A 13,338-nucleotide genomic window follows, 5' to 3' on the forward strand; every position below is an offset into this window, starting at 1 on the left:
CGGGGCGTGGCACGACCAGCCCGCTTGCTCTATAAAAAGCACGGTTGAATTCCTTCACGATTAAGTACACACCGACCAGAATATTCAAAGCCAGTCAGTGGGAACTAATTCATGAGGAAGACAATCAAAGTCTCAGGTCATTAGCGCTTCACGGGTGGAATGGTTTTCTTAATATCTGCCATATTTCTGTAAGAATTCATTCTCAATTGACAGGCTTGATATAAAATAAGAATTAGAATATGCGAGAGAGCAGTCTGCTTTCTCCATCTCACTGGGTGCTTCAATGCACACAATACTCTGCATAACCGGATTAAAGCATAAAGCCATTAACGCACTGACATGGCACAAGGTAGCGTTGATTTCACCCGCTGTTTTTGTGAGGTAACTTTACTCAGAGAAGGATGTCATGTAAACACGTTCACCCTGCAGCCGTCTTGACATCCGATGAATGACATAAGTTGACAATTTGTCCAAATGATTTTTCTTTTATTTTTGTGATGTACAGAGCATCTTGATTGAAGTGACATTATCCAGATTAATTATTATCATTATATACTGTGCATTATTTTTTTATGAAAGAAACATATTGCTTATTATCTGGGTTTTGGTATGCACACTTTAATCTCTTCAACCTTGCCTGTCCTGCCATCAGTGGGTTTGTCATTAAAAATGCACACTGTGCGGCAGAAATCTGTTCGAACCCAGAGACCTCTATTCTAAAATCTAGTGGCGACCCAAAGATGTCCAATAATATCAAATATGTCCTCCTGAATTATAGGGAAATGTGAGTAAAATTATATTAACTATATATTTTCTATTTGATGTTGCAGAATATGTATGAAAAAAAGTTTCTTTTTCTAACACTGAAACCTAATAGTGTTTAAATGTCTGAAAAAAAGAGCCGATTGAGCACAAATCTAAGTGAGTTGATTTAAATATGCCTACAGTGATCATGACCTTTCTCTGATTAAGATAAATCAAACTATGTTATGACTCTAATTATATTATTAATGCATTTTAACCCAATCATCAGCACTGAATGAGAAGACAAGCTCAGCAGCATGACTGTCGACGGGGTAGGGACACCCTGTCGCATCTCAGCTAGAGCTGACAGGGCCCAGTCTTACCAGGTAGTCATCTGGTTTGATGCCGAACAGGTCCCTGAAGTAGCGGAAGGCCAGCGGGGCGTAGGTCTTGAAGCGGAAGTCTGGGTAGTGATGTGCTGGCGTCAAGTTGCTCCCCTCACTGATATTTGTCATGCAAAACCAAGCAGTAAGACAAAACGGAAGATTAGACACGCTACTCCAAAGGAGGGAGCTTTGGAGGAAACCTTCAATATTATTTAAGTGCAACATAAGATATTAGTGAACCAGACAGGCATCCTCTAACCAAACAAACACATACAGACCACAACAGAAGAAAAACTGGGTTCTAGCACCTAATATTCCTGCCTGTCCATCTGGGTTATTGACCTCCATTAAGTGTAACAGTAATGCGACCCCCCCTCTGTGAGAACAGACTTCAGTAAAGTAATCTTTGGGAACCCAGAGGAAGCAGTATTGTAGCAACACACTGGCCTGTATAGAGTTGCACGCCTGGAGACAGAGGATGGCTCTGATTACTGAATCGGGACAATACCAAACACATGAGCCTGTCGCTCAGGGGGCAAAAAGGGGAACAGGAAAAAGAAAAGGAAGAATGGAAAAAAAAAATCACCTATATTTTTGTTGGCTTGTTTGTCATGTGGAACATTCTCAGGTGGGCACAGCTCCAACACACACTGAGCCTGTTTTGTAAGCAACCTGGACATGATGACGCGGGCCTTAACAGCGTCTGATGCTAAGTCCTTCATCAACATCAATCCCACTGACCCCCAAATCTAAGAGAAGTGGGCTAATGAAGGTTTTTGTTTTCCAGGGCAGCTCTAAATCTAGGTAATAGTGTGAGATTTTGGATTGTTTTCTGGGGAAGGAGGCTACTGTGTTGTTATGTACCGGTGTTGTGTTCAGTAATGGGATACAGTCTGGTAACACTATACCTGTGATTACTCCTGAATGAAATCTGCTCTGTTTAGCGTGTGTGGGCAGGGAGCAATTATTTACAGCTGCACGGCATTACAGTCCATAATGGTAAAATAGGCCTCACATGGGAACCATTTAGCATCACCTGGAAGTGTTTCATTCATTAAAATCAGGCAAGCGTGTGTGTGTGTGTGTCGGCCTGTGTGAGGATGCGTGCTTGCTGTGCTGTTGGGAGATATTTGCACAAAGGAACATGCAGAGCGCAGGCATGGGAGTCCCAACGCACTCTGAGATGTCCCGCCATCCAAAACTAGTCTGACAGGACAAACACCGAAAAATCTCTGGAGAGGAACATCAAGAAAAAGAGGAAAGAGATGCAGCAAAGTGGTGAGAGGGAGGGAGGTAATAAAAGCATCTGAGAGCTCTCCGTCACTCAGCCGCGCGCTCAGCATACTCTCCCGTCTGGGAGAGACAAAAGAGGGGGTTGTGTTTGTGTGCTACAAAGCAGGACAGAACATTTGCAGGAAACAGCATGAGAGAGGAGAATGGTTATATTAGAAGACAGACATAATATATTTCATTCTCCTCCACCGATGATTATGTTTTTTGTTGTGTCTTTTGTGATCGTCTTGTTTCGGGTAATGCGACATGCAGCGTTTATCACTTGTTTGCAAAATCTTTCCCCAGTGAAAAGGTGCCTGTGGAAGACAACAATAACTGTTTCATTATGTGGAAAGACTTCACATTGGGTGCAGATGATGAAGGATGATGTAAGAACCTCGCCTGCAATTGTTCACATTCAGTGCTTCACTGTCCCAGAAAGCTATTGCAGGTAATTGACAGTCATCAGCGTATAGCCAACACCTAGAAAGGAGTGTTGTTTAGTTGTTGCTGGTGATTACAGGCCAGCGTGCGTGCCAAGGCCAGGGTTTGCATAAAGCATACAAAGTTTGCATATCCTGGTGCTCAATTTCAAGGTGAAACCACAGAGAGCATTTCCTGGTAGGACTCTCTCTCTCTCTCCCTCTCCCTCTCTCTCTCTCTCTCTGTGTGACCCATCAGACTGGAGTCATCCATCAGTGTTAACAGAAAAATTATTCTTTAAGTCTGTTTTCTTAATTAGTACTGATGTCCATTTGTAGAACTCCTTCTTGCTGTTGTTGATGTTGTTGTTGTTGTTTCATAAAATATACCCAAACATCCATCATTTTTCCTGTTTCTTCTGTTTTTGGCCCTGTTCCATCTGTTTTTTTTTTTTTTTTTTTTTTTTTTTTTTGGGAGTTATTTCTTGCCCGCTATGAGAATTAAGTCAGAGGGTGTCATGCTGTTTTGTTTTCAACATGTGGGCATATAAAGTCCTTCAAGGCTGTAAACAGTGATACTGGGCTTAACATAAACCTACTTTTTAAAAAAGACAAGGAGCTATTTATCGTTACATCAGTCCATCCGCACATCAAACATCAAATGATGACATCTAACACAGACACTTAATTTGTTAGTGGGTAACATCTATGCATCTAAGCAGTTCTATGCTTACATATGTTTGGGTGCAGCTTTGGGTTGCGTAAAATATTTCTTTGAGCTGATGTTGTAACTGTGAAGTCAACAGAAAGATGACAATGTGGTCACCGAGTGACGCATGTGTTGCTCTCTGGCAGTAAGAGGCGCACCGTAAGCCGATCTTAATGTTCTTGGCAGGATAATCCACCACAATAGTTTTATCCAGGCATCATGACGCAGGCGAGCAAATTCACAATTATTATGTTTATGGCTTCTGGTAACAGCCTCACTTCTTTGGAATTGATAATATAATTTAAGCACTGTATCATGAGGCTTCTATTGAGGATTAAACACAAAATAGTTTTAACCTTTTTTTTGTCCACACAAGATCCAGACGTACAATATTTGAGCAGGTCCTATTTGAGCAGGCAGACAGGACAAGCTTAGTCTTTGTTCCCTTTGCAGTCATTTGCATTGCAGAGTCAGGGGATTGTAGCAGCTTGTTACCACCTACATGCAATCTGCTTTTATGAAGCAGCTCTCTGATTCAGTGCCTTTTGTAGTCCAGTGACCTTGGGTTTATATAAAAGTCTGCCTCTCCTGTCTGTGGCACTGTGTATGCTGCTGCTGCACAAGCAAGTCACAGTGTAAAAGAACGCTGCAAAGCAAACATATAATCACATTTCATATGAAATTCACAGCTACATGCCTAAGTATGAATATGTCCCGTGTTTAATTTAAGTGAGTGATTACCTGGGTAGAAAGACACTCTCCACCACGTAGAAGTCTTGCATGAGGACATCTCTGTCAGGTTTGGACGTCAGGTTGCCCACAGTGTAGCCGATACCCAGCTGAATGGACCCCTTCAGGGCTGATGACGTCGTCTGGATGCACACATAGAAGAGATCGGCAAAGCTATAATACCAGGCTTTTGCTGGTGCGACTACTAGATGCATTCTAAAACATAAATAAGATCAACCTAATCAAAGTCAAGTCAAAGATATAAAAATAAATAAAAATGGTCTGGTCTGGGCAGGTCTGGTGCTATTAATACTCCTCTGAGGAAACAAACGTCTCCTACTCTGTATGAGACCTTTGTTTAATTCTTCTCATAAGTGGATTTACTGACTGAAGGTGGAGTTACCAAGATATTTACACATGTCAAACTGTGACCTTTTATATGGCATCAAAATTAAAATTAGCCACATGTGGTTTTGAAAAGTGCTCTATAAATAAAGGTTATTATTATTATATTACTATAAATCTAGATGTTTATAAAGAATGACTATGCACTATAATTTTCAGCTCATTTTAATACAAATCCTGTGACACTGTGTTTGTCAAATCCAGAGTTTTTACAGGCCGAGACACAAACATACTGGAAGTCTTGTCATGTGGGAAGCCACTGCAGAAGTCCTAATAGCAGTTACGTTTGTAGTTTAAGCGATGACGTTTTAAGTGAAAAACAAACACAACTCCAGAAAACAACTATGACAAGTACTTGACTGATCTCTGGCAGCCGGCCCTGGCAGGGGTCAGAACATTATGTTCTCTGGACAGACATTTAAAAGGTCTCATGTGAGCCGTGGGCTCAAAAGGAAAGGTCTTTTGGACTTACTGACTCTAAACAGAAGGAAACCAAAGCAAATATCATGGAGGCCGTTTCACAGTCATCATAAGAAGTTAATAAAACCAAGTCAGAGTGCAGTACAGCACTTACACAAGTGGTTAAACTTTTACCTTCTTGTACGTTTTCTCTCTGCTCGTGTTCCAGGACCCTCCCATCCCATTTTCCATTGTAGTTGACATCTGACGGAAAAACAAAGCAACGGAATGAAGACCAAAATCACAAGGTGCATTAAGACAATCCTTTCCCAACATCAGCACAATCAAACTTTTTTCTTCCTAAATTTTCTTCTTTAATTTCCCTTGTGCAATACCCAAGCATGAACCCCACTTTCATACAGAGGGCTCCATGTTGAAACTTTGGAGACTCTGTGACTTGTCTCATCCTACCATTAAACACAAAAGGAGATTCATAGTACATTCCAAATAACTACAAATTTCAATTTGAATATGCCAAAATAACATAGTCAAAAGGTTTGAGTCATGGCATTATTTGTAAGAGAGGAATGCTGTGGCCAATTAGCCCCTTTATAGAGACCATAGGGTGCTTATTATCCATGATCTCAACATATTAATCATGCACAGCTGTGGGTAAATGCACTTTTCTTGCTAAAGTCTGTCACATCTGACCATGACAGACGTGCAGTATGAAGGGAAACATGACTATCACTTCAATGATATTGCAATATAATAGATAAAAAACTAAGTATGGTGTTAATTTGTTCAGAAGAGAAGAGCTTAAAACATGCCTTGCTTAACAATAAGCTATGCAAGAGCAACAGAGATCAGGGCCACATCGCCTGGTCATCAGGTTGAGCAAACATGAGGATGTTCAGATCTGCTGGTTGTCCCTCTGGAAGGAAACAGACACAGAGAGCGTCACAGTTACAATTAGTGAAAATACTGCACAAACATAAACACTCCCAGCCTCAGCAGGGAGTGATTCTGCTCATAGGCTTCGATATGGCAAACTGAAAACTTTGAGGAGAAAATGTCCACCAGCAAAGGCTCTTTAATTAACTGTGATACGCTTGCATGTTTTCATTTTGAGGCCATTTTAATTTCATCTCTCCCCTGTTAATCTCTGCCTGATAGGAAAGGCAATTTGGTCTATTTCTAAACCATCGCTGATGAATTGGCTTGGAGCGAAAGATCTCTGCTTTGACAGCCACTAGTGACTCATGAAGAGTGAGTGTGTGTGTGTGTGTGTGAGCGTACGTAGCCCATTCCCACCGAGCATGTGTATGTAACCATCCCACCTCTCCTAATTAGAGTCCTGTTTGGGAGAACAATACCCTCCTGACTGTCACTCCAGCACTTCACAAATCACACTGTGCAGACGTAACAAGCTGCACTGCAGCCTTCAACTTTCCTCCACCTCCCTTCTCCTCCTCTTTCTCCTCATTTCTCACTTCTTGCAAGTGCATTCTTCTTTCTCTGCTGAGGAGCTTATGTGTGTGTGTGTGTGTCTGTGTTTGTGTGTGTGTGTGTGTGAATTTGTTTGGTGTGTCTGTGCTGGATGAATGTCACCTCCTAAAGCACACAGGAAGGCTGCCAGTCCTCACGATGTGTGCGAATGAGGTGAAATGGGCCCATAGCCCTAGGGCTGAAAGTGACCTGCACAAACACACACACACACACACACACACACACACACACACACACACACACACACACACACTGCCAAGTCCTTACCGAGCCACAAAAACACCCTCCTACCTCACCCTCCTCCCTCCTGTTCTCCATGAATCTTACTGTACCACTCCCTCGCTCTCTCCCCCTCCCACACCTCCCCTCTTGTTTTCTCCTGCTCTCTCCCCTTGCTTCTCCCTTCCACCCTCCACGCTGCTGCAAAGGAAATTTGGGAGAATGACACAAGTCAGTGCAACTCTGGCACAACTGCATCTAATTGAGCGAAAGAGAGCGAGAGAGACAGAGAGAGAGAGGCATAGAAAAACACAGACACGGAGGACGAGTAAGGACTAGGGGCTTGAGAGAAACGCTGCTAAAGTTTGGACTCTGTCTGCAGCAGCAGCCCCGCCACCTGCATGCAAATGCACCTGCAAGTCTCCGAGCCTCGAGTATTACACAACCATCAGCACCACGTCCAGTGAGCCTCGACCACGTCCACAACCGCATTCACATCCAATCAGAACCTATTGTGCTCAAGTGAAGGAAAGTCATCACGATGCGACGGCATGTGTAGAGACAAAGTGCTAAATTTAGAGTGATGACGTCAGTGATTTTTGGCCAGTGGTGAGTAGCTCTTACTGGATACATGGGAGAAAGTCTCTAGCAATCTGATTTGGAAAGCCGAAGTGGCAACCAGGAAACAAGAGTACATGACTGCACCCTCTAAATTACAGGCAAAAAATTTGCATAGTCTTAGATGGACACTTCACAAATCAAACAATTAACAATTAACAAATTAACAATTAATCAAAATATTGTTGAAATTGCAGTGTGGCCAAGTTCAATATCCACATCGCAGGAGTTGCTATTATATAGCTAACGGTAAAATGTGTGAAAAAAAATATCATTAAAAATGAATTATTTTGCCGTAGGTGAAAAATCATGCTCTCCAGACATGTTTGTTTGTTTGTACAATCCCCAGCAAAAATCAAATCATCATCATTTAAAAAAAAAAAAAAAAAAATCCAGTGAAAATGAAGATTATAATGCACAAAAAATAGCATTGGCACTAAAATTGTGAATCAAAATAATTGCAACATGACTTTTTTTTTTATCATATTGTTCAGCCCTAGTTAAAAGCACAGCCATGTCTTTCATCCCCAACAGCCTCTTCAGATGGACACACATAAACAAACACTGAGACACATAATAGAAGAATGTAGCAGAAACTGAGCCCTTATCTCCAGACTGTGTCCTTATCTGCACATTCGCTCTTCAGTTGCTATAAACACAGAGGCAATGGCAATACCAATGCTATTATAAGCTGGAGGCACATCTCCCCGCATACAAGGGGGAAACAGAAACTGCAGGTATCTGTCTCTGTTTGGTTGTTTGTTTGTATGCATTATTTATACCCTCTCTATCACCTCCATCAAATCTTTGGAGTAAAACAAGCGTAGAGCGCATGTTGATGCAAGAGTAGAGTTTCACAGCGTAACAAATTGCACTGAACGACCCCGTAGTCGACCATTTCATCAGGAATTACTGTGAATACTTTTCTTCACAACTGAGTAATGAAGTGTTGATCCACCTGAGTCATTACAGTGCAGACTGGCTGCGTGCTCTGAACCTGAGGAATGTTAATAAGCCTGGGCGGCCTGTCTGGCTCCCTGCTCAGCCCTGGCCTGAGTGTCAGTAGTGAGGCGGGGGGGGGGGGATTGTTCTCTCTCTCTGTTTCTCTCTCCCTCTCTCTCTCACCTGACCCCACAGCCCAGCCGGTGCTCCAACAGACTGTTTCCAGAACAATCCATGAGAGGCCCACAGCTGCAGGACTGTTGTTCACCTCTCAACAAAGAGAGGCAGACAGATGGATGGATGGATGGATGGATGGATGGATGGACGGATGGAGGGAGGGAGAGATGGATGCCCCTCATTCATACGTGACACTCACCCTAATCACTCCCTCGTCCTATCGCGGTTAGGCACAAGCACACCAAATGATTCTTGCGTGAGTGTGACATAATAGGGAAAAATGGATGCACTCATATACTGTACATGCATAAAAAGCTAAATCTGTCACACAGCAAGAAAAACCTTTCACATCCTGCAGAATTACATTACTGAGCACTCCACAATCAAAAATACAGTACAACTTGTCCAGCAGACAGGTGGACGGCGTAGATGGAGGATATGTTGTGGTCTGGATGAGAACCAAATGGGTAAAATAATACTACAAATCAATAATACAAAAACACCGCTGGATATATGGATGTGTGTGTGTGTTTTTTTGTGTGGTTGCGTCTGTGCCCCGTGTGAAGGAAAGTGAGGCAAAGTGGCAGAGCAATTGCCTACATCATTAGTGAAATCCAACATGGCAAAAGTGAGGGTTGAAACTGCAACGCCATGTCTGCACAGCGGCAGAGAATTTCCCTGGAGAGAAGAATGTATTAAAAAGACGAGGCAGCACTCTGGGCTCTCTCTCTATTTTATACAATTGTCAAGCATGAAATTTATGCACACACACACACACACATACACACACGCACAGGCACAGTAACTGTACAAGCGAAAACTGTTGCAACAGCAAAGTTTCTTGGCACACATATCACAGCTTGGTACAATCTCACACATCGTCACATGCTCGCATATTTCCTCCCTCCTGTCTCCGCCTGGCGCTCCATTCCTCAGCCGCTCTCTTCCCCCTCTCCTCCACACTCCCTGGTCGGAAAGTCTACCACCCTTCAAACAAACACACTGGACTGCAGATCAAACACTGGCGCTCATACCAGACCTCCTCCTTGGCTTCAATGACATTAGCAAGGGTGCCAGGCGGCCTCTGTGGCAGTCAAACTCCAGCCAGACCGCAGCCGTGACAATCAAATTACAGGTCCCCCCATTCAATGGTAATACAGGCCCAATGAACCTGAACTATCAGAAAGCCTAATACTAGACGGTCACACTATTTCTTTATTGATCCCGCTGAATACTGTAGCGGTAATAATAATGAAATCAGGGATGAGACATCAATTAACACATCATCATCCACTTCTTAGGCACAACACACAATCAATTTGTAAATGATACATGGCATCAACTGCCCTATTGAAATCAAAAGCGATCTTTTGTTATAGGTAGGAACAATGTAGATTAAATCATCTGATCATAACATCAGGGTGTAAGGCAAGGCTTTTCTAACTTTTTCAGGCTCATGAAGCCACAGACCCCCCCATCTGAAGTGATTTTGCTCTGGGGCACTTCATATAAAATAATCATATAGACAATTTGTTTTGAGTGTTAAATAGCATCAGTATTGTTTTGATATTTGAACACTGATAAATGATTCAAAGCGGTGATGTTAAAATAATCACACTCACAATTTTTTTCTATTGTAACTATTTCAAATAGATATACTGAAATTTAACTATTCCTTATACGCTGAGGATCTCCTGAAAGCCTCTTAAGGACCCCTGGAGGTCCCCACTTTGAAAATCACCACCATAAGACATTCAAAATGGTCAACAATCTTAGCCAAGGCAGATTAAACAGTTTCTATCAGCAGAAGACATGTAAAGCGGGAGATCTAAGCACTACAAATAGACCCTGCTCTCCTTCAGTCTCTGGATACTATTGGATTACTGCAGCAGATTGGAGACATAATGGAGAATCAATAGCAGACCAGCAAGTGCAGAGGGTTGAGGACTGGATTGGAAGGCTTTTGCGACCTTCACGACCCCGACAGTGGGCTGTTAGATCAGCGCAGATATCTGGATTTGGATGGATACAATCAAGCAGATGCGCGGGGAAACAGCTTAGTTGGGACCGCGGGGAATCTGCTTCATCAACTTCACTGCACTGATCCTCGACAGCCCAGACAACACTCTGTGGCCATTAATATTGTTGTTTTTATTATTTATATTTTATCAAATCTCATTTCAGTGTGCATAGAAAGCAACATATCGGGACCACAGCCAGCACAGACAAATATTTGAATATAAAACGTGTTGAGAAAGCAAATAAAAGACAGGATTTTCAAAAGACTATGCAGGGATGTAATTGCATTATTAGTTAGAGAAGGTTGAGGGATACTGGTCCTTATCCTGCTGACACCTTTGAGTAAACACTCTTTGGTCACTGCTTAGTGTTAGTGTTTTGCTCACGTAATTGTACCCACTGAAGGTTTGATTACATTATTGGCTTAGTTATCACAACCATGTAAAATAGTTGTTTCCATGATATTTGTCAGGTTCGTTATGAAAGAAGCTGCCGGGAAATACACATTTATTTGGTCTGGGCACCCGTCCTGTGACTGATCAGTCCTATTGACAGCCAAGTGCAATCAAAGGTATTCCTTCTCCACCTCAAAATGTTCTGAGTCATCCCCTGACTGTTTGGGGGTATTTCAAGAATGTCTGCATATTGTTCACAGACTAAGAGTGAGACAGGCAGAGGAGTCGGAAAAGACGGGGGGCGAGGCGGAGGGACGGGGCTTGAAAAGAGACTGATGCTGTCTTTGTGAGTGGAGGTGCAGGGAGACTGAAATATCTGTACATCAGCCTCTAAGATGTTTAGCCCACCAAAAACACAAAGCAACACAAACACAGCAGCTCTGCCCTGCACGCTCCCACACTCCCGAGGCACTCAGACTCTGCTCCACGTAAACAAAATATACACACACTCTAAGCAAACAGAATGTAAAATGCATCCAGGATAAACACATATAAACAAACAGGTTTGGCAAACACATTCACACACACACACACATACACACCCTCTGTTTGCTCTCAGACCTTCCTGAACCAAGTAAATCTGCTCAGCTGCAGGTAGGAATTATTTTGGGTTGATTTGGTTGAGTTTTGTTCCACATTTTGCTGTATCCTCTAGAGATGAGTTGGTTTTCTTCGTCCCTGTGAGGGATGAGCTATGCTGCAGCTTTGAGAGTAGCCTCGTGCCTGTGTGCGTGTATCAGGCCTTACACAGCACTGCAGAGCTTGCAGAGATGGGGAGGGGGGGGCACAGAGTGAGGCTACAGGACACAGTGATCACTGATCAGTGTCTTAACAACACAATGCAGGGAGGAAAAGCATGACGGAGAGAATGGGAAGAAAAAAGAATGGGAGCTGTTAGAGAGGAGGAGGCTATCTGACTGCACAGAGAGTGCTGAGCTCATACGGGAACATCTACATAAATCTGGGAGGGATATACTGTACCACTGGACATGCATTTGAACTCATCATATGTGAGGACTGTATTGTGACCTTTTGCCAAAGGCAAGAGGAGATAGAGTACGAGAGTAGGTGGGAGGGAGAGAGCGAGGCTGCGAGCACAGCTATAAGTCGTTTGCCTAATGACTGCACTACAGATAGCTATGACCTTTCAGATGTGGCATGAAAACAGAATGGAAAAGATGAGGTAGACAGAGGGAGGGAATGAGAGAGAGACAGAGGAGGGAGACCATGGAAGAGAGAGAGAGCGACTCAACAGAAGGTGTGATACCTTTAAATATTAAGTCAGTCACTTCCCTCAATTTCTGCAGCAATGTACAACATCCAACACAGCTCAGCTTACACTTAGGCACAGCCATTTTCTCTGTGTGCATGTATAGCCTGTCAAAAGCGCTAAATATAGCCTGTAATAATGCAAACAATGGGTCTGTAGTAATCGAGTGAGTACATGCTGACAAGTAGAGAAACAAAATGAGTGTACTTTAACACCAGAGACCCAGAGGGAACAAGAGAAGTAGAGGCATTAGAGTAGTCGGCCTGTGTGTTTGTTATTCAGAGAGTGTCCCTCTCTAGTTCCACTCTGCATGAGAAGCAGCAAGGAGCAGGTCGCCCTCTGTGTCCAAACAGTCACATGATTCAACTGCCGGGATAGAGAGAGAGAGAGAGAGAGAGAGAGAGAGAGAGAGAGAGAGTGGGGGGAACACAGAGATGAGTATATAGAGCAAAAACAGAGACAATGGTCTGCAAAACACTGAGGCAGGGAGCGACCTCTCTGTTAGAGATACACTGCAGCATAGCCAGTGTCTCCTCTGCACAGGCGACAAGCAGGACTTTGGCTTATTATGCTGAAGCAACAACGTTGTCTATGCCAGCTAGACTCCTGCTCCCAACATTGCTACCCACTGAAAACATGATCACATGACAGAGAGTGAGGGAGAGAGAGAGAGACTTGCCCATCCCAGCCAAGCCCAGCTCAGCTTTACTCAGCCCTGCCCTGGAGTCCAAGGTCCTCTTATTTTCCTTGGAACCAGAAGGGTGACAGCCAGGATTATTAAATATGTATATTGCTGCGGACTTGCCATGTTTGTTAGTTTCACAAGCAACCAGACACTGGGGTCAGGGGTAATGGCTGCCTTCACAGATTGAAGGTCAGAAATCTGAGTGAGAAAACAGGGGTTTTAGCTGCTGAGTGAGAGAGAGAAAGAAAACAGGAGGAGAGCAGGCTGTCTATTTCTACCGACAGGCATTTCATCTTGCCCACAATTTCATTTCTCTCTCTCTCTCTCTCTCTCTCTCCTCCCACTTGTTTGTCTTCATTCCCCCTCCCTCTGTGTTGG

The 13,338-nt window shown here is 43.3% G+C and overlaps 1 protein-coding gene across 2 annotated transcripts in view; it reads right to left on the reverse strand.

The window, feature by feature from the left end:
* pip5k1bb (phosphatidylinositol-4-phosphate 5-kinase, type I, beta b) overlaps nucleotides 1-13,338 on the reverse strand; it is a 38,938-nt gene that overhangs the window by 19,981 nt on the left and 5,619 nt on the right. For both annotated transcript variants that reach the window (XM_030059363.1, XM_030059362.1), the window contains exons 2-5: nucleotides 5,897-6,000; nucleotides 5,262-5,330; nucleotides 4,275-4,405; nucleotides 1,128-1,245 (exon numbers count right to left, since the gene is read on the reverse strand). In XM_030059363.1, coding sequence (XP_029915223.1) covers nucleotides 1,128-1,245; nucleotides 4,275-4,405; nucleotides 5,262-5,330 — 318 coding nt within the window. In that variant the 5' untranslated portion in view covers nucleotides 5,897-6,000. The remainder of the gene's footprint in view (nucleotides 1-1,127; nucleotides 1,246-4,274; nucleotides 4,406-5,261; nucleotides 5,331-5,896; nucleotides 6,001-13,338) is intronic.

This window comes from Myripristis murdjan, chromosome 9 (assembly GCF_902150065.1).
Source record: "Myripristis murdjan chromosome 9, fMyrMur1.1, whole genome shotgun sequence".
Classification (NCBI taxonomy): domain Eukaryota; kingdom Metazoa; phylum Chordata; class Actinopteri; order Holocentriformes; family Holocentridae; genus Myripristis; species Myripristis murdjan.